The 21,961-nt window shown below is 39.3% G+C and overlaps 1 protein-coding gene across 4 annotated transcripts in view; it reads right to left on the bottom strand.

Moving 5' to 3' along the window:
• The window catches only part of MAST2 (microtubule associated serine/threonine kinase 2), a 186,573-nt gene that overhangs the window by 61,211 nt on the left and 103,401 nt on the right, over window positions 1-21,961 (bottom strand). For 3 of the 4 annotated variants that reach the window (XM_064720422.1, XM_064720419.1, XM_064720420.1), the window contains one exon: window positions 4,333-4,424. In XM_064720422.1, coding sequence (XP_064576492.1) covers window positions 4,333-4,424 — 92 coding nt within the window. Of the gene's footprint in view, window positions 1-4,332; window positions 4,425-21,428; window positions 21,478-21,961 lie in introns of those variants that run through there. The other variant, XM_064720421.1, reaches the window with a different exon arrangement.

The raw sequence follows: 21,961 nt of genomic DNA, 5'->3' as shown, positions 1-21,961 counted from the left end.
TAAATTTTGAAATTAAGTATGTGGGTGTTCAAACTGTTCTGAGCCTGCACTGTGTGGTACAGAGATACTACTAATTTTTAAGCAACTACTTTTTCAGATGTATATGGCATATTTCCTTTCAGACACTGGAATTTTAATTAGATCCCCTGTGATTTGCTTCTAGTTTTAAAATGAAAAGCAATTAGTTTTTCTACTCAATTCAAGTCTGGGTGAAGCTTTTAAAACAACAACAGGGAGAAGGGGAATTTCTACTTTCCCTAAAATTTCCCAGCACTGCTGCATCTGCTGTAGATGGAGGTATTTTAATAAGAGAAGCCTGAGTGCAATGGCCTTGCTCACCAAGGCTGATCGAAACCCCATTTATTCTGCAGCAAAGGTAGATTCCCCTGCTGCTCCAGGGTTATAGTTGGCTACTACTGAACCTGAAATACCTGTCCCAAGGGAGGCTGTTACACAGAATGATTGCCCATTAGGTAAATCAACACAGCAACACCAATGCCAATAATTCAGGCAGGAACCTTCACATCTTCCGGACACAGGAAGAAGGATGGAGCCAAAGCATTTGTAAATCCACTACCTTCAAAATATGAAACCAGACCTCACAGGCAATGACAGTCTCACACATCCTCTACAAACATGAATGACATTCATCAGACAGGTCATGAACCCCAAAATTCACATCAGAACCATGCTGTAAAACCTGCTTCTGAGAGCCATAAAAATCAATAAATAAACACAAAAGCTAAGTTTCTGTGGTCTTCTATGCAGGATATTCAAATTATTTGCTGAATATTAAAGCAGGCAGCTAAAGACAATGCACATGCTACAGAATTAGATGCCTTCCAGCACACACAAATTTCAAAATTATGGCCATATTTAAAGCACCCTGTGTACCACAAGTCTCATAAACAATGAATGCCTCAGACCAGTGCTCTCAGACCAGCCAAGGATCACAGCATGATGTGCTGATGAACCTCAGCTTTGATAACCAGGGCAGGATCTAGGGTGGGATGTTACATACTCTGCACACTCTAAAAATATTAAATAAATAGGTACTTCAGCAATAGCCATTTTTCTGCCAGAAGGTGGAACTGAACTTGCAGTGCAATAGCAGAATCATTTAATTCACAGTGCTGCCTGTGAGCAGCTCCCTCCGTGTGCAATTACAGATGGGAGCAGGGCAAAGGTCCCAGCAGTGACAGGTGCCCCACTGGAAGCCAGAGAGCAACCTGGGTAACTTACAGCTGTGGAAAGTAAATTTTAAAATAGCCAGAGTTTCAATTTCCCACTGTAATCACCTATCTCTTTACTACTAAATTACAATGTAACTTTGATTTTAAGAATTTTGATTTAAAATATAATCTATGGCAATTTAGTTATGATCCTTACGGTGTAACCTCTTTGCAATTTTCAGATTTTAAAAAATGGATTCAAAGAAATAGAAAAAAAATAAGGAGTACACATGTGTACCTCTTTACTTCCCTCTCTCATTTCAAAACAAAAAGAATTTAGAATAAAGGCAAAATTTTCAAACTTGCATTCCTAAAAATGGCCACTACAAGTTTGGGAGACTAAACCAGCAGAGTGACCTCCCCACAAGCTGTAGCTCTTCATGCCAAAGTACCAGCTCATTCTGAAAATGCTGTTTCACACAGTCTGAAAACTGAACTAGCACACTTAAGTGCTCTTGATTCAGAAGTGATTTCATGGGTTCAAAATGTTTGGATGTACTTCTTTCTCAAATGTTCAGAGCTCTGTAAGTAATACTTTTCTTCTACATTTTCTAGGACATGAAGTTGCCTGGAATCATGTTGGGATGCTGTTTGAGACAGTAAGTGGCTCTGCCTGGAGCAGTGCTCATGAGGAGCCAGGTTTGCCTGACAGAAAGAACTCTCCTAGACCTCACCCACTGACTTTTACATCATGTACAGCAGAGTAACTCCTGATATTACTGCCATTTATTTATTTCAGTGTATTTAGTGCATTGTATTTTAGTGTATTTGTTTTAGTATTTTAGGAATTTATTTTAGTATGGTGTCTGAACAGAAACATTTAGAAAGCCTCTCTGGTGTCTCTGCATGCTTGCTGTTCCTTTCATTTGTAGCAGAGGCTCAGAATGGGCATTAAGAAGACAAGAGAAAAGTTCAAGACAAAAGAGGCCGGGGAGAGGCCCCAGCATTTCTTAGTAACTCATCACTGCGTGTGCCTGAACAAACAGACTGACAGATTCTGTTCAAATACTAAACAAATATCACAGCCTGTTCTCAAATTCACTCCTCATATATGATATTTCTTAAGAAAATATTTGTGACTCTACTCTAAATTTCATCTACTTTTGTCTCTTGAATAAATTATTTTTTTCCCAGGGAAGACTCCTAAATATAGTACTGGTAGAGGACCCAAATTAAATAAATTGATCTTCCTTTGCAGTACTGGCTACTCTTGCAGGTAGCAAAGGATGCCCTTTCAATTAATAATTTTAAATCCCATATGCAACAGTAGAGAAAAAAAGGAAATATTTGAAAATTACTGCTAAAGTAAGGTGGCACACCACTGAGTAGTTACTCTTCCTTTCAGAACACACTCACACACTTTTAATAAATTATAAGCTTATAAAGCCTGAAACAGCATCAAAACCACCAGAAAAAAATTTAAATTTTCAAGCAGAGGAGAAAAGTAAATCAAAAGAAAATACAATGTACATGTTTCTATTATGAACATTTCTGCATTTGCTTTCTGACCAATGATCATGTCAATATCTTGTTGCAATCTACCAAGCATTTTTTTCTCAGTTAAGCGCTTGTAGAGCTAATTTAGAATTTAGTGAAACCAACTACATATATATGTATATGAATTCAAAGCAGAAAACACAAGATAACTAAGTGGAGAATGTCTACCAAGAAAAATGCCTTGTTTAAACTAAATTTTACAAAATTATTGCCACCATAACCACACAACAGCAACAAGGGAGTTTGCAGTGAAAGGAGATGGTCCTATACACATTTTTGGCCCTGCATTTTCTATCAGATTCTGAAGCAGAAAATGGTTTTAATATACCATCCGTAAGATTTTGTTAACATTTTAATTTGAAAATCATGGGTCATTGTAGAATAACAATGTATTTAAAGCATGTTCCTAGCTTTCTGTAACTGAACATTTTATAGCATCCCAAGAAAATGTGGCAGATTTTTACGAAAACTTAAGAGTGAATGAGGCTTTTATGGGCATCCCTGAACAATAACTTCAGCCTTCCTTTTCCTTTCAACAGGCTGGATATCCCCTCTCGGGATGCAAAGCTCTGCAAACAGAAGCAGATGGCTCCTTCTAGCTGAGCTCCCATCAGTTTGCTGTTCTTTCTCAGCACTGCCTCAGTTTCAGTCTCCAGAAAGCATTTACAGAACATACTGCCATGTAGGAGGAAGGCAGTGTGACTACAATGAAAACAACATTCCTGTCTCACACGCAGCGCTGACGCGTCTGCAGAGAGGCTGCACTGTGGGTGAGGTGCCACAAACCTTCCAGCTGTTTCCTGCTACTGACTGGTGCCCATCAGGGACCTACCTGGAGCCCAGTCATCCTCTCTGGCATTTTGAAACAGCAAAACCAAAATTGTCACACACCATCTACCTCCCTCAGCAATAAAAACAAGGGAACATGCTGTTCAGGCAAGCTGTTGAATCTGCATGTGTGACCCCTTCTGAAGAATTATTCCTTCTTTTTCTGTTGGAAGAACATCTCCACACACTTCACTTCAATGACTAACAAGCCCCTGCCCATGTGCTCTGAAATGAGCATTTCCCAGCTGCTGTCATGGTAAAATTGGGAGCAGTGTCAAAAAGAAATAAAACTCCCAAACACCTCATGCTGCTATGAGGAGCAGACAGAGACCATAAGATGGCACACTGCACAGCTGCCAGGCTGCCAGAGGCACATGGAGACAGGCAGGATGTTCCTCCTCATGAGAACTGCAGTTAAATCACTGGCACAAATTAACCATGCTCAGAGACTCAGAACAAGAGATTTACTGAAATGTATTTATCTAATTTTATTTGGCTTCGTTTTCCATCTCAGGCTCTTTTGCAGGATGTAAGAGGATTGAATCCCCCAGGAAGAGTGGAGGGTGGATATGGAAGCAAATTAGAAAGTGCAGAACATAAAACATTTATTTTATTTATTTTAAAACTATAAGGACCCTCTTACAAGTCAGAGAAGGTGAAAAACCACAGTCAGAGTAATTTCCATAGGGCATACTTTGATGCTGAGTATCAGTATGTTCAAACTCACTGCAGTGAGTGCTGATGCTTCCCAGGTGGAGCAGTCCTAGGGAGTTACCTGTGTGTCCATGAAGAGGGGAATGTGGCCGTGGGAGAGTTGGAGATGTGCTGGATGTTACAATCAAACTCTTCCGGTTGCTTGTCCGACAGCTGAAAAAAAGGGAAGAAAGACAAACCAAACATTAGGCATGGTCAGATGGACAACAGCACCTCAAGGCAGGTCCTGCAGAATCTCTTTCTGCTAAGGAGGAATCTCTCTGTATTTAGGGTGGGATTTTCTCATACCCTTGACCTCAGTAGTGATCCTGCAAAGAAGGAAATGTACAGGGAAGAGAGGTACTTTGTCAGCAGCAAGTGTTTCAACACTCTGGAAGCATTTGTTGCACAGGCCACTGGAGATAGCTGGTAATTTATTCCTGATTCACAGAATATGGGCTACTCATGCTTTACAACTCACACAAAAAACAATGTAATATAGCCCAGAGTGCTCTGGATACTCTTACCAATACCCAACGTAGCAAATAAATCCGTTACAATTGTAGGCTTGGTTATAAGAAACTAGAGCATATTCCTTAGGGCAGAGTTAAAATTACAGAGCAAAGTGTTAGCACAACCCAGCAGATGAGTGGGATTACTAATCAAACTTAAAGCCTGGCATCCAAAAATCTTTGTGAACACATGTGGCAATACCGACGGAAAACTCTGCAAAGCAAGTTTCAGACACGCCTCCACCACATCAACTCCACTCATTGCCCTGACTTTGCTCCAGCAAGGAAAGTGACACTTCTTATGGGACAGTTCAGATTTATTTTTTCCCTGTTGGGAAAGCTGAGCCAAGTGAAGAGAAGGATGTGTTCCTCCATTTGCTTCCCAGCTTGTGACTGCTGGTAGCAAACATTTAGCTCTAAAGATGACAAAAGGAATCACAGTGGGTGAGGGAAACATTTTTAAATTATGGGATCTGTGAAGAAGAGCAGTTAGATAGTTAAATCCCTTTGTGATTGCCACTTCTCCCGCTGTTTAAACAGAAGAAATGAAATTGCCAGCAAAATCTTAGAACTGACCCAGCACCACAGCTACATACATCATTCTCTGTGCCTCCAGCTTGCTTCCCCCATGGCACAAACATTCCTGCTCACTTCAGCAGTTCCCAAAACAGGTCCCTCGAATCCCACTGGTGCTGATGGGGTGGGAGAACAGCCAGGAGCAGGGAAAGCTGAGCAAAGGCTGAGGAAGGAGCTCTCTGGCCCCACTCCAGGGGTGCCCTGTGAAGCTCCACACTGGGCTCCCCAGGCACAGGAAAAGCCTCTTTGCTTGCAGACCCCAAATGCTGACGCCTGCCAGGTCCTTGGTGCACTGACTGATCTGCTGGAGCTGCCCAACAATAAACACACTCGGCCTGCCAAGAGCTACAATTTAATGCAAAACTATTTTGCTGCCACAGGATACAGTGCATCTGACTATTATTATTTGTAAGCTTATTTTATTGCTGTTCTATAGGAAACTAGAGAACTTGATGCAGAAAAAAATACAACTGAACTGCCAACTATAATAAACAGTAATAAAGTTGAAGCACCATTAACTGCTATTCAGGCTCTTTAGTGTACTTAAAGCATTCCTCAGAATTATCCAACTGATTCCATACAATCTCCATTTACATTCATGTATTATTCAACAACAGTCCATCCAAAAACTGATTGCCATTGTGCACATCTCATGGAAAAACTAACAGCCCGATTTTAAGAAGCTTAAAATCCCAGTTCACAGATATTTTTAACATGTTTTCAGTTACACTATTCCAGTAACTGCTGAAAAAAAACCCAGAATATTCAATTCCAACATTAATACTAGATAATCATTGTTTACATTAGCACAAAATCTTTCTTGAATCATGAAATTCCTGAGTATTCTAGTGTAATATATATTACTATGTAAGAAATAAAAAAAAATCCTGGGTATTTTAGTATCAAATATAATGTAAGAATTTAAGATCTTGCTCCACAGAAACCACTAGTACAGTGAGAAAACAGAGCTCCATTCTCTACAGTTTTATCTCTTTGCTAAAGTGAGTTCCTAAAGCACACTTTACCACAGCAATGTCTGGAGCTGACTATGGAAACTTGGTATATTTAAACCACAGCATAACAGGGGAAGTGAACTGTCCCAAACTCAGAGCCTCAGAGCTTTTTAACTGCTTGCCTGCATTTTCCCAATTGAACAGAGTTTTATAAACCCATTTTCTTTGCTGTCTTTGCCAATATAAGGAGACAAAAGAGAAAGGGTTAAGGGGATGGAGAGCAAGCACAGCTGAGACCCCTTAAAATAGGCCAGGTTTACACAAATGTACCCAGAGGAGAGAAGGCTTGGAGTGAAAGCCTAGCCCAAGTTTGGAATAAAACATTATTCTCTTTGCACCCTCAGCATTGGATAACTTTTAATTTTCCTGGATCTCTCATCTGCAAAAGAGAAACACCACTTGGGTCTGTTTAGCCATTGCTATGACTTATGTGTGTTGGCAATAAGGCAAAACTTAAACACAGAGACTAAAACCACAACACCCAACTTCTCAAATTCATGTTCTATGTTGAGAAAAATACACAAGTACAATCACACTCTCTACTGGTGGAAGAGAGCCCTCTGCATATAGAGAAGAAGCTTTTAAGAGATGTAGGAATCCTAGAGGAAATGCAGAGCAAGAGTGATGAAGTTCTGGTAGGCACTAAAACAAAAAAGGGTGAAGGGAGGAGGTAACGAGCAGAGTTCAGTGGGACGACCTCTCCCCCCACAAGTCACTATGACAGCATTTGAGCACCTCCTAAAGAACAGATAAATATGAAAGAAGCAAAGCTGGCTTTAAGCAGGGCTTAGTGCCAAAGAAATTCAAACTAGTCAATTTAAGTGTTGGCAGAAGCAGTTCCACTGAAAAAAAAAAATCATTTCCTGGAAGGCTCATTTTAGCCAGACAGACAGTGCTCGCCTCAAAAGTGAGCTACCAGGCCAAAGATAATGAGATCGTATTGTTAATCCTTTAAATTGCATTAATTATTATTTATTACCATTTGTGAATTCTTGAAACAATACTGTATGTTTTCTTGCTCAAAAATTAATTCAATCTACATAAGAAAACAGGAGTAATAGGAGAAAGTAAAAGGGGAGAAGGTTGGCTATATCTTACTTTTTAACTAGAAAAAAAAAAAAATCAGTTTTTAACCAGTCCACAGAGATTTCAAGCATTATTATTTGTTTATAAGCCAAAGTTTTGCTGCTTTCATTAAACTCAAGGTGAGTCCTGCCCTGAACCTCCTTTTCTCTCACAATTTGCTACGGGTCTTGTTAACCTTTTTATTTCTCAGATCTCACTTCATCATTTCAGAGACCAAATCCCCTCCAGGTCTTCCAGCTTAGGCAAAACACAATTTTAAAAGCACAGAGTTTCTGTAGGGCTCAAAGCTGTAGGGCTGAGCTCCAGCCCATGCAGAGCTCTGGAGGTGCTGCCCTCCCTTCCCCGCTCAAACACACACACAGCCAAACCCGAGTCCAGAAACCTGTGAGATCACAGCAGCACCTCGGTTTAATTCTAAATATGGATATCTTACATTGAAACAGCTGAAACAATGCCTTTGGATCACTATGGAAATAGAGCTTTTACTCTGTTTCTGGAGTTAACTTGTCTGCCTGCAGTAAAAATATCATTTGTTACGTGTACTGGAGTGTCCCCAGCGCGCTCCTGAAACCGAGCCCCGCAGGACATGGCCCGGCTCCGGTAACTGGACACTGCCTTTGGACCCACTGCAATGTGCCCCGAGGCAGCAGCCTTGCCCAGAGTTATTTCTGAGCACATTTGGCCTTGTACCTGCGACCTGCACGCAGCCCCCAGCTCTTCATCTGCACCCCAACCTGCCTCCTCCTCCTCACCCACGGCCAGCCCAGGGCAAGCCTCTGAAAGGAGCAACAAGAGTGCACCTGGTTTCTTGTGTCTACTTAGTCTGAAAAAGAAATCAATGACTCAGTTTCAGCATGAATCGATATTTGATTCTTTATTTTAGCAGTTTACTCAGGGGGCATCTTCAACTCATCGAGCAAAACTGATTAATGCCCAGGAGGCATCCGTGTAATGAAAGCAAGGGCCACAGAAAAAAACAATGTAAATATAAATAACCAACCACCACTATCATGCAATTTCATAGAGATGCTGGTTATTATAAATGAATAATGATAAGGAAGTTTCTCAAAATCCATCTGAATTTATAGGCCTTGAGGAATTTCTCGTAGATGAAACTGCTAGAGTATGTAAGTAAACAGGATAACACTGAAAACACTGATTGCATGAGCTTTCTCATTGACTTGGACAGAAATCAACTTGAAGAAATAAGATACTTGGAAAAAGTATAGCTTAAATCACATTTTGGTTACCGTTCATGAATGCATTTTATTTATATTATTGATTTGTCATAGAATCACTAAAATTAGAAAAGAACTACAAGATCATCAAGCCCAATCTTCAACCAAAAATTTTAATTTTAAAATTTCTTGAACTACCTCAGGTTGTCAGAGTCCCAGATTAACTCCTGCCTGCACTAACTTCTTTCAAAATAGCATTTCAGAAGCCAAACATCAGACTTGTTCCAGATTCGACACTCCATTTAGTGACCTCAAATCCCTGTGAATCGGGATCCAAATTCAGAGCAGTCATATCTACTAAAGTTATTTGTGGTTACATATTTTCCTAAAATGTAATATCACCTAACCAAACTTCACCAGATTCTCCTCTGATATTACAGAAGTTTGGTTTCAGTTGATTTGCTTTACAAAGAGTTCTTTATGAGAAACAGACATTTTGGAAATGAAAATAAGTATTTAAAATTTTTATTCACAATGACAGAAAATTTACAAAATCCAAAATCTGCATGTCAATGAATGCAGCAGCTGCACAGCAATGTTAACTAGATGTGGAAGTTATCGTCTTAATTATAGTAATTCAAAGATGGAAGCAATTTTGTAAGCTTTAGCACTACCAACAACAGGGATAATTAGTTCTCTAAAATAGATAAGTAAGCATCTGGTTCAACTGATTTCTTTTTTTTTTCTACATTCAAGAATAGTTTAAGAATTATTCATCCTAGAATAGCTGGGGGGAAAAAAGTGTTATTATTCATGGTGTAGGTTTGGGGGGTTGCACATTCCTACAATAAACACTCCTTTTATTGTAAAGGAATACAATTACACACGGTTAAGATATGAAGGGTGGAAGCATGAGTCCAACAAGCAACTTCTTAAGGGCTGCAGGCAGAGTCTCCACCACAACAGACACAGAACTATCTTCTTCCCAACATTACCTAGGAAAATTGCTTTTTATTTCCTGGCATTAAAGTCCCAGGAGGAAGGAAACATCCTGAATTTGGATTCCTTCCTGGTTGTTTGGCCAGACTAAACAAGTAAGGAGCCTTTATCCGGTGCATCTCTGGACAATCTGTACCTGCCATTCACTCCTCTATAAGATCAATCCCTAACTCCCATGATCTTGAGACTGGATTACAGTATTCCTGTTTCCACCATCTTTCTGAAGAACTTCAAATAGGATTTAACTTTGGAACTTAAATAAAAACAACAATGAAAACCAACTGCCTGAGTGCAGGGTCCTCTTCCACAAAACATTTCCTACAATTTAATTATTACAAGCATAGTAACAGATGCAAGTTGTTCAGCAAGCCAGGCTCCACTCAAATTTGCACTGCCCATTGTTTTGATGCCCATGAGACAGAATAAACTGGACAAAAAAAGAAGAGCACAGAGGAAAAAGATGCAGTTAGCTTTTGAAGTGTGGGTTGTGCTTCTGTACAGATATCCAGAGAGTGTACAGGGATAAAACACACGAGGGACATCATTTTCCACAATGCCACCACATCTCTCAGCCTGCTACCAAACACATTAACCGAGGTGAACACAGAGTCAAGCAATGCAAGACTTACAAAGCAAGGAGTAAAATGGGTGCAGATGGTTCTTTTGTTTTAAGGAAAATTAACATCTTTGTACTTAGGAATTAACTTATTGCATGAAAGGCCATTTTCCTTTCATCTAAACCAAGCTATATGTTAGACATGCCCTCCTACTTCATTTAGAGCTTGAATTGAAGAAGCAGCATCACCGCAAGCTAAGAAATTACAAAAGAAAAGGCTGGAATTGCCAGTGAACACCAAATTTATGTCTAATTTGCCTAATGCTTGAGGCTGGGGCACACCTGCTTACACCACTCTGTATAGTCCAGACCTTTTGCATTATTAACAACACAGGAACAACTCTGCAAGGCCAAACAAAATGAGATGTCACAACAAATTACAGTGACTGGTACAGCCGTTCTCAACTACGTAAATCCACTTTATTCTGAACACACTCCAAGCCTATTTTTGTTTTAGCATAAAGGAACAAAAGTAAGGAAAAATCTCTGATTATGGAAGAGAGATCTCAGAACAAATACAGACATTATTTAATGGGCAAAAACATAAAACAAACCTTCTCAAGCACTACCATCTCCTACTTCAGTTGTGTTATGCATTATACTGCCATGAAGTTACATCACAAAGTGTGAAAGGCTGATTGAATGAATGCTAAGCATAACTGCATACTTTCATTTCCCATTTCCTCCAAATCTATTATTAAATGCTTCACATAGCATAGCTGCTTTTTAAATAAGTCTCTACTTGGCAATTCTCACGGAAGCTGGTTTATCACATTTCTTTTCCTCCAAAAAATACAAGTAAACAAATTCCAGAATGAAATGACAAAGTGATTTTATATTGTTTCAAATCCTCTAACCGTGGAGCGTACAATTACATACAGGTGTGCAATATAACAAACCTACTCTAAACACTCTCCCCAAAGATGCACCCAGCAAACAAAGCAAGTGAGCTGAAAATGGAAAGAAAGTTTTTCAGGTTTAATGTAAATGTTACATAAAACAATAAGAAAACTCATTTGGTTGCTTTGCAGCACGCAACACTATCAGTTCTCTTCATTTTGTTTCAGAGCATTTTCTTAGTTTAAGAATCAAAAAATGTTACAAATTAGCTCATTACCAGCTACCTGCGGTTCCAAACCTCAGCATGAGGATTAATTACTGTTCTAATTTTAAATCTATTCTAACAATGCACTATTCTAGAATTAATCTCCAGACTGTCCAGGGAGTTGCCTCTACTGCATAGAACACAGATTTTCACATGGTCGACCAGTAGAGTAATAACCAGGGTGGCAACATTCTCAACAAAACTAGGATGTTTGTAATCAAATTATTTGCACATTTTAAAAATACAAGTTCTTAAGGTGCTTTCTTGAGCTCCACTGGAAAGGTTTTGCTATGTTGGTAAGACTCATCTTCTCCAGCTATGGAGAACAACTGAAGAGTGTCAGGGTTTGTGCTTGCCTGGCAGAATGCTACACTTGTGATGTGCTTTCCTCCCAGCTGGAACCACATCTCTGCTGTGGCTTTCAGACAAGTGCTGGGCTGTGCTTCCACCCCTGGTGCCTCTGCTTTTTGCACATGAGCCTCACTTACTGCCATCCTCAGCTCAGCAACATCAACTTCCTCAAACATCACCCAGCATATTTAACATGCAAGCAGCTTCCATCATACCAGAGCACAGAAAATCCTGAACAGAACACAGCACCACATCTGGACAGATGTGCCAGAAGAGCAGACAACAAAGAGAGCATGTTGTTAGACAATAAAACCACTCCCCTGGTCCCCATCTGCAACCAATTCCACACCATTTTTAGATAGCTTTTCGTAAAACCATCATCCCTCAATTTTTCAGTTCTGCATACCTTTTGACAGAAAGGCTTTGGAGATATTTTGGATTTAACACAGAAGCTAAAGGGACCAAAATATCTGGCCTTTTAAAAAATATGCAAGAAACCAAGGTAAACTGCCACATATACATTACCATGCTTTGCACCACTGCTACATCAACACTCTCATCCCTCCTTATCTTTCTGATCCAGGCACTGCCCTAACCATTACCTGCTATGAGAATCATGCTCTTTTATCTTATTAGAATTCCATTTTGCCTTTCTTAACTTTGCAGAATTTGAATATATAGAAAAATATTCATTGAATAGACAAACAATTCTCAAATTCACCCCCAGTTGCAAGGTGTAGTAGGTAATGACATAGATGCAGTAAATCAGTCTCCATCTGCCTACCTTACAATGATCATTTACATTTATACTTTTGCTTCTAAACTTAGAAGGTGAGATTGTGCTTTCTATTTTCATCACCAAAACCTTCTCCTTCCTAAAGCAATAATGTTTCCCAACTCTTAGCAGTTTCTTACAAAATAAAACCAAAAGAAAAATATCAGCATCAATTTAATAAAATTTGAAAAAAAAGAACAGGTTACTTCTAAAAGACAGTCCAACGAAGAAAGGTTCATTTCCTCAAGAGGGGAAAACCACTTTCCTGTGCAAGTATTAAAATATATATATACATGTACACACAAAAATTCAGCCTCTAAAGCCCTTCAAACAGAAGCATTGAAAACAGTTTGTTGCTCATGTTTGCACAGACACACACAAAGATGGGAGAAAAAGCCTCAAGAACATCTCTAAAAAATAACAGCAAAGCACGAGTGCACTAAGGTAGACTGATACTAGTCCAGTGGACATATTAGGAAAATACCTGGCCCAAACAAACCTGCAATCTCAGTGGGCAGGCTACAAAACTTTTGACATTTGTCCAGGACTAAGCTTAGACAGGAAAATGCCATGCTCTCCCTGCCTGGACTCCACCAGGGCTGAGCAGAGCAGTCCCCTACCAGAGCAAGATAAAGGTGAGATGTGTTTGCCAAGGTGGTGCTTTAATTCGAAACAGATACAAAGAGAGAATACAGATGGCTCAGGTTGCTCCCTTCAGCTTTGGAAGAGGAAATGCTGCCTGGGACCTTTCTAATCAATGCACTCACAGAATCGCAGAAAGGGAAAAGAGGCTATTGAGATTTGGCTCTAAACATCAAAGAAGGGGACAGACAGGAGCTGAAGTTCTGTGGACATTGAAAATGCTCAGTGTAGCCACTAAAACTGGTGTAAATTCATGTAGAGAGATACATTGCAGTGTTGAAATAAATAAAGTATTCGGTTTATGTGGTCCTTACTCATTTACACAGGCAGGTCTGTCAATAAACCACTACCCTGGATAAAAACAACACACTTAAAAAGACATGACAAAATTATTTACAATAACACATTAAATAGCTATACTTCAGTGTACATCAGATCAAATAAGCTGACTACTAAAATAATAAGATAATACACCTGTAGAAGGCATCTCCTGTTAATGGAGCAACAAAACCACCAAGGGCAGGAGGAGAGGGGGAGGCCCCGAGCGCAGATCCTGCCCTGGCACACAGAGCAGCCCTCAGATCTGCAGCAAGGGGAAGTTTCTGGAACAATCAAGCCTGATTACATGTTAAACCTCATTCTTTTGTGTAAAGCCTACTTGCTGAGCCAAATGTTCATTATCCAACAGCCATCAATTTTTCATACAAGGATGGCTGTTCCCGTTTAATAACTATACGACTGTGTACTACAAATAGATACACACACACAGGATTTTGAAATTTTAGAGGACTGAAGCTGGAACAACCATTCACAAAACTGAGCAGAAGAAAAACACAAACATTAGAAGTCACAAGCAGACAGCGAAAGCTTGTACCAGTAGAACATCCAAAGGGTGAAGCAGCTCACCACTGCCAAGAAAGTGTGCTTGTTTTAAGAGCAATTCTACTTAAGAAGGCTAAAAAGTAAAATCAAAATCATTTCCAGTAAGATGGTAGAGAGCAGTATGTATAAATATATTAATGTATCAAAAATAAATGGATGGTAGCAGTGATAACAAAAAGAAATCATAAAAGAATGAAAAAACCAAAACCTAGTAAGATCAGAGCCATAATTTACACAACTGTTCAAAAAGCAGATATTTAATAAATGTACCTTGTGTAAAATTGGATCAGAATGCAAGCAAAGAAACTGCTAAAAGATTTTTGAATACTTTATATACTTATTTATAACTAAAGAAACTAAGAACATCTGTGCATTATTTTTACAAATGGTGTCTAACAAACTCCAGCAGAAACTCACAAGCACAGGAAAACACAGCCCAAATTTTCTGTGAGACAAAGTGGGGAAAGATAGGGCTGTTAAATAACATTAGCCTATTTCTGTAAAAGATTGTTGTAAAATTCATTTCTGGGAGCCATGAGTTGTGAAATCCCAGCATTCTTGCTGCCCTAGTTCTGTTCTGCACATAGACTGAAACCAGCTTGGCCAGCAGGAAAACAAATGAGACCCATGAAAATTGCAGAACATACACAAATGAAGACACAGAGGAAGACAAATGCAAACACTGAGAGAAAGTCAGGTATTCAAATTCCACAGCAATCATGCCTAATTTAAATTAGGTCTGCTAATTGTAACATCCTAATTTACCATGCAATCAAGACTAGGAAAAAAAAAAAAATTACAGGACAGGAAAACACACAATGTACTGGAAATAAGTAATTTCAAATGGCACTGCAGGATCCAAGCCTGCTTCCTCAGAGAACAAAGATCCAGGGCATGGCTGTTCTCATGTGTGCCTGCAAAAGATTTTTTACCTCACGTCACTGAGAGCCTCTGCTCTGGCACATGCTCACTGCCAGTGTCGCATGACACCACAAGGAACTCCTTCAACACCAAATAGAACACAGCAAGTGACGTTTGCATCTTCTGTAAATTCTGAAGGAGTTGAAATTATGTGCTGAGTGCTACGTAAACACAGCAGGCAGCAATGAATATGGGGAGACATCATACTGATGTATAACACTTGCTTAGATTTTCAGTACATTACTAAGCTTTGTCCTCATATAAAACATGACAGTTGAGGCATTTTTGTGGGAAGATAGTGATTGATTAAGCCAACAATCTCAAAACACGTCCAGCTTGCTGCATAGCATTGCCTAAAATGATAGACAAAAGAGACTGGTATCAGGTGGCTTGGATTTCATATCTGGCACAAGGACTACCCTGCACAGGACTTGAAAGCATCCTCCTTCTGAATTCCAGTTCTCTGGATCCTTCCACCTTCAGCTGACATAGAACCAAAAAAACCCTCAAAAAACACCAAAACAGACTTTAAATTTTTAAGAGGCCTGGAATAACCTATGACATTTCACTACAGAAGTATGTTTCATTTTATCAGCAAATTACTCTAAGAACACTATTAGGTATTAATTAGAACATTAGGTATTATAAAGGTATTAATTAGGTACATTAAATAGGTACTATAAAGAACAATATTAGGTATTAATCTGTAGTCCTGAAAATAATAGGGAAAAAAAGATTATTGGGCTATGAGTGGAGAAAAACTATTCAGGGATTATCTGATAATTAGCTACAAATGTAGAATCATATCACTTCAAAGGTGTTCTCCTTATAGTTTGAAAAGATATTTACTTGCTGAATATAGTAACTAAAATGGTGGCCAATCCAAAGTGTTGAGCACCCAGCTGAAAACTAAGTAATTTCTCTCCAGGTAGGTGTCTGGTGATAGAAGATGACATGCCATACAATGTGTCCCTCAGCTCCTTAAGTAAGGTCTCCTTTTTATAAAATAAAAAAATTGCCATAAGTTGTATGGTTCTTTGTAAGGTCAACATCTGGCTGGCAGTAAAATAAGAGGAATCCCAGGTGCACCAGAGAACATCTCTTAGTCTGCTCCTGACCACAACTTCGCACCTGCCCAAAGAAGAGGGGCCTGCAAAGAGTCACATCCTGGCATGGGCAGGGGTTCCTCACATCCAGATACATCTCCAAGTCCATCCCAAAGCTTAAGGCTGGTGGGCACTCAGATTTAAAATGCACTTGTCAGAGACAAAAAACAGTCAAAACAAGCAGATGCACAGACTCTGTAAGGATTCCAACACCCAAATGTGTCGACTTCAATTAAACACAAGAACTGCACATTTCCAGGCCAATCACGTGCCAGCGTGTACTCCCTGTCTTACTTTCCACAGCAGAACTGACCTGATCTGAGCGTCCTCTGTAAAGTTCAGGATCTCCTTTTTCCTCATACCTCTCCTCAAACCAGTCTTTTACCCCACTATTTCATTTATCTCACTTAAAACAACAGTGCAAAATTATTTTATACTCAGCAGTCTCGTTCATGTGAAGGATCCAAATAATTCATGAAATTGTCTGCAATTTGTGTGTTGCTTCATTTCCTCTCCACAAAGGTTTTGACTTGAAAAACTGGTTTGTCCTGGGCAATAGCCAAATGTTCATACAAGAGAGTTTCGATCTGAACAAAAAGCTTTCAAGGCTCAAAACTTCAATGTTAACCCTCTAAGACCCTTTCCCTGGGTTTTAGTCAAGAGGGAATCTGCCAACAGTATTCAAAATCAACATAAAATATGATTTACCCAGAATCCCACATAAACTAGAAAATACAAACAGTCCAGGCGGATTGCTTGAATCATTAAAAATGTTTGGGGGTTTTAGGAGGACCTCCCTTCCATTCACTGGACCACCCTCTTTCATTGTATTTAAGTAGTGCAAATATCCTGTAATGGAGAGTGTATTGGAAGCTCACCAAAACTCATCCATTAGTGAGCAAAATATCCATTACATTTCCATGCAATCCAACAGACTATTGTCATAAAGAGATTTTCAGAAGATAAGGTGGAGATCTTTTCTCCCCCAAGCAGTGCTTTTGTCCTAAGGCCATATTGAAACACCTAGCAGAAGTAATTTGAATGAAATTTCCTCTCCAATTATGAGTGTCAGATGGTCATTTAATATGCTGAGCTAGGCAAAAAGAATTGAGCTAAGTATTATCAAAAGCATCAGATTTCCAGGTCTTTCCTATCCCTCCCAACATAAGGGAAATATTTCTTATGTTATTCATTTAAGCAAGGAAATGTGTGGTGAGACAGCTGTCACTTTAAAGTTAATTATAGTATAGACTCACATTTTTAACGCTAGCTTTATGTTACCACAAAAAAGTAAGTATTCTGCTAGAATCAAACTAATTGTTTTTCTTCAAAGTGACAATGTATATATGGAGGAGGTGGCATCCTTCTGACACACACAGCTTTTAATGTCAATCCAGATGAATCAGCACAAAAAAGACACTGAATACATTTGGGGAGAATATGTATGGACTCACTGTCTAAGGTGGTCCTGTTATGGCAACTGAAAAGTTACCAAAAAAACACCAATGCCTCAGAAAGCACCAATTATGTGTTCTTGGCCACCTGATTATTGCCATTCACCCATTTACATCCCAGGGAAAGGTGGGTTCTCTTACTGTTTGTGACTATATCAATAATGAAAAACATTTTTCTTAGTTACAAAGGAGCTGTTTGTATGAATTACAATGATTTCCACAGAATCACTGATCTTCGAGGTGTTTTGCTACTTAAAGATTGCTTTACACTTTACAAGCAGTTAACTCTTGTGATTTTAACCAATTTTCGTTCTGCTAAAGCCCTTTCATTAAAAGGAGAAGAGGAAAGAGAATTAAAGCATCAATGGCAATTGTAGATACAAATCCAAGATGTCCTTCCTCACAAAAATCCACCTTTTTCATCCTCCAGAATTATCTTTAAAGTCGCTTCAACCTACAAATCTCCCATCTTAACTTTGCAAAGAGAAAGCCACTAAACAAAAGTGATATCATTAAAACCCACAGCCACAGCTGGTTCAACCCAGAGAGGATTAACATGAAAAAATGAGGAAACATTAGAAATCAGCATTCTAAGTCAGTTTTACAAGACCAGCAAACACAACAAGCACAATTCTACAGCGCTCTTACTATCAAATTGCAAGAGTATATTCAAGATACGCCCAAAGTGTAAAGAAACAAAAGGACTTAAATGCAGAGACATTTAATTTAAATATGTCAGAATTATGCTTTATCTTTCCATAATCCAATTTCAATAGGCAATGCCTCAGTAGAGCCGATATCAGAATACCAGCCCCATATGCCCTTTGAACCCTTTGAGGAGTTCTCATATTTCTCCTATAGTTTAAACTCATAAATATTTATACAGAACCAGTTTGACAGGTAAATGTGATTTATGTTTATGTCACCCCTCCCATGAGAAACTTATGTATTTACAGTTTGCTCTTGACTTTCTCTATCCTTCTGGGAATAGGCTGGAGCAGAAGCAAGGCAGGCACTTTGACCGGAGCAGCAGATGGTTCACTTTTGCAGAGCCATTAGCTGCGGCGAGAATCCCACCAGCTGCAGGGAGAGCTCATTTCCACAAAATGCACCGAGCAGAAAGAGGAGTCCTTCCCATTTGCCTCCTAATGCAGGGGAAGCCATATGGGAGTCAAGCCCTCTAGGATTTTTAGTACATATCAGAAGCCATTATAGAGAAATGTGCTGTAGCTCAGTAGGCAGAATACCACAAGTAACCCCTTCTTGCAATGTGAAACCAAATTAAAACTGAGAGAAAACCAAGGAGGAGAAGCCCTGAATTAAGAGCACACAAGCTATTACTAATGCAAGGGACTGTACAGAAGTTTTAAAAACAGAGCAGAGGAAAACTCTATCAAATATTTGCCACAGTAAAAAATTCTCTACTGGTAAACATGACCAAGATTGCAAAGTTACAGGAGAAATTTAAATTGGAATCAGAATTTTTAAAGGAAGTGTACAAAGCAAACATTGTGCTTCAAAAGGGGGCCAATTAAAACTGAAAAATATTTATTTATTTATTTAGTGATAGACTACTCCATTCCTAGTGCCCAGATGCCACAATCCTGAGAACATTAGCACACAAAAACACCCAGGTCATGGCATTGCAACGCACTCCATGTGCAGTGACCACTCTCACAGCCCTGATACTCTCAGGAGCAGTCATTGCATATGTGGACATGGGATTTCAGGATGGATACCCTGGCAAGAATCACATTATTGCAGTGATTTATCACAATACTCCTCAGACCAGCCCAACCTGCCCACCCATCTCCCCCAAGACGCAGGCAAAGAGCTGGCAGGCGGCCAGCCTGGCTCGGCAGAAGGTGATATTCCCAGCAAACTGTCACACATGCTCAAATATTTCATTGCTGAGGCTGGCTGAAGGCTGCAGTTTCCATCCTGTGCAAAATAGGATTTCCACCACATGACTTCGTGCAGCAGCTCTCTGCTCTGAATACTCATAGTGCTGTTTGATCATTTTGAAATACCTAATACTCGTTTATGTGATTAAATCAATAAAAAGTCATCTCTTTTCCATTAAGACGCTCAGCGGATTTACAGATCAATTTCTTTCTTTTTGTACTCTGACTACTAACAATAAATGGAATTGTAAATTTTGAGCAGGAGTTTTCTGACAAAATATCACACCTGAAACCTTGTTAGTATCGCTAAATTGTTTCTGACTTTGATGCGTAATTTTATATTCAAAATGGCACACTAACAAGATACTGAAAAACAAGGATGATTTATTTTTGTTGTGAGAGACACTGTGGGTGTCTACTCTCTTTGGAAGACTATTATTGCTGAATTTTCACAAAATACTACCTTTTAAGTCACCAGTTGGAATGGAGGAGCTTCAGGAAACCAAAGTTGTGCAAGCAGCAGTAATGACAGGATCCAGAAGCTGCAGGTCTAACACAGGTTATCTCTTTATGCACAGGTGTGCTCCCTCCCCACGCGCCCCAGAGCAGCTCCTGGCTCTGCCCAGCTCCCCTGGCTCCACAGAGAGCCAGGGCTCGTTGCACCAGGCTGCTCCCATCCCACAGCTTGGTGGCCAAGAGCACCTGGAAGCCAAGTCCAACCTACCTCAGCCTGTGCAAATGGAGGCACAGGAGAATAATTTGCCTCCCTTTCCTCTCCCCAGCCAAATTCAAGAAATCTGTAAGAAAATGTGAAGCTTTATCTTTGTCACTTCTGTCACTCCATGAAACCACTCCTACAACTGCTCAATGGATGTGAAAGTTACTGCTTGGAGCAGAGACATCAACACACAACCTGAATCTCAAGGAGCTCTTTTACTTTAAAAAAACAGGCTGAAGGCAACAATTTTGAAAATAGTAACATTGCTAATGCAATTCCTGGCAACTAAGATCCCTATTTATTTACAAAATATTTCTTCATTGCCACTAAGATTTCTAAAAGTCGATGGCAGCACAGAACAGAACCTCAATAAAATTTAAATCACAAATGTGGAATAATAACAAAAATTAAAGAGTCCCCTGAAATATTAGTTGGTAAGAAGCTAATCCTCTAAAAAAGATTAATATAATTTCTAATAGCTGATGAACAAAATTCACCCTTAACCTAAGCCAAAGCTTATATTCTGAGTCTTACACAGATTATTAACTGTATCAACAAACCAGCTGCTGAGAAATTCTGGTACCAGCTGCAACTGTTTACTCATAAATCTGAATATACTGCTTTAGTCAGGATTAGCTACCTACCAGTCTTACCAGTAAGTTTTCAGGCTACAAATGCTAAGCTTCACAGAGCACCTGATGAGTGATAATTATGTTGATATTTCCCAGTCTTGAAGGGACAACCCTGTACAGCATCAGATCCGATACCATTCATTAGTTCACACACTTCAATGGGATTTTATCAAAATCCAGAGAGCAAGGTAAATGCAAACACTCATCCTATTAACTGCTACATTAACATATTCACATCTATAATAAGAAGAAAGATGCTAAATGTATTAAGCATTATTTAAAATTTAAGGTTATGCATATCTCTGTGAAGACCGTAAGTGCTATAAGTCAAAATATTTGCAAGTCTTTCATTTGCTGCCTATTTCAACATAATACCGTTTTGCTACTTCAAATAATAAAGCAGCTTCCTTCCAACAAGCATCTATCCATCATTTTGCAGAAACAAACCCCTTATCATATTCACAGAGTATGAGAAGGAACAATGCCTTTAAATAAATATCTTTAAAAAGAACGAACGGTGGATCTGCACAGTATGATTTTTACAATGAATACAATTACAAATCATTCAGAAATTAAGAAATCATATCTAACGTACTAGGAATATGATTCAATCTGTTAAAACAGGAAAAAAAAAGCAAGATTAAACAGTATTAAAACAAGTAGCTTAGAAAAACATCGTAAGAATAACTCAGAAAATCCTTAGATTACCTTTTGGATCGTCTCAACATGCTGGTAGCAGGCAGAGAGAAATTGGACAGCACTGTCCAAAAGGAGTCAGACATGATCTTTAAAAGCTTTCATTGCTGGGAAAATACAGCACAATCAAGCCACTAGCAATAAATAAGGAACTAAATAATACCAGTGACAGAGCCAATGCAAATTCCCTGTAGACCTTGCAAGCTGTTCCATTAATGTGAGACAGGCAGGCAAGCGTACATATTGCTGCTGTTTCCACTGCCTCTGTTTTCTCCCTGCTCCATCCCTGCCTCCCTCCCTCCACCTTAGGAGGCAGTGCAAAACGAGATATTTATTCTCTTCCTAATACACTTTAAACCTGGAGTTTGCTGAATGCACAGCATACATGTTTTCTATACATCTCTCTGTGTTCATCTAATTACAAGCAAAATATTTTCAGTATTTTCAAAATCGTAACTGGGCACTGCTTGCAATCCTGAATAACACAGGGAGGTTTAAGCTGTGTGTGCACAGAAAGCACCACTGCCTGCCTAGTTTGTGTTTTT

The sequence above is a fragment of the Zonotrichia leucophrys genome, chromosome 8, assembly GCF_028769735.1.
Source record: "Zonotrichia leucophrys gambelii isolate GWCS_2022_RI chromosome 8, RI_Zleu_2.0, whole genome shotgun sequence".
NCBI classification, from domain to species: Eukaryota; Metazoa; Chordata; class Aves; order Passeriformes; family Passerellidae; genus Zonotrichia; species Zonotrichia leucophrys.
The sequence above is the reverse complement of the archived record's forward strand: the minus strand, read 5'-3'. Positions and strand labels throughout refer to the sequence as shown.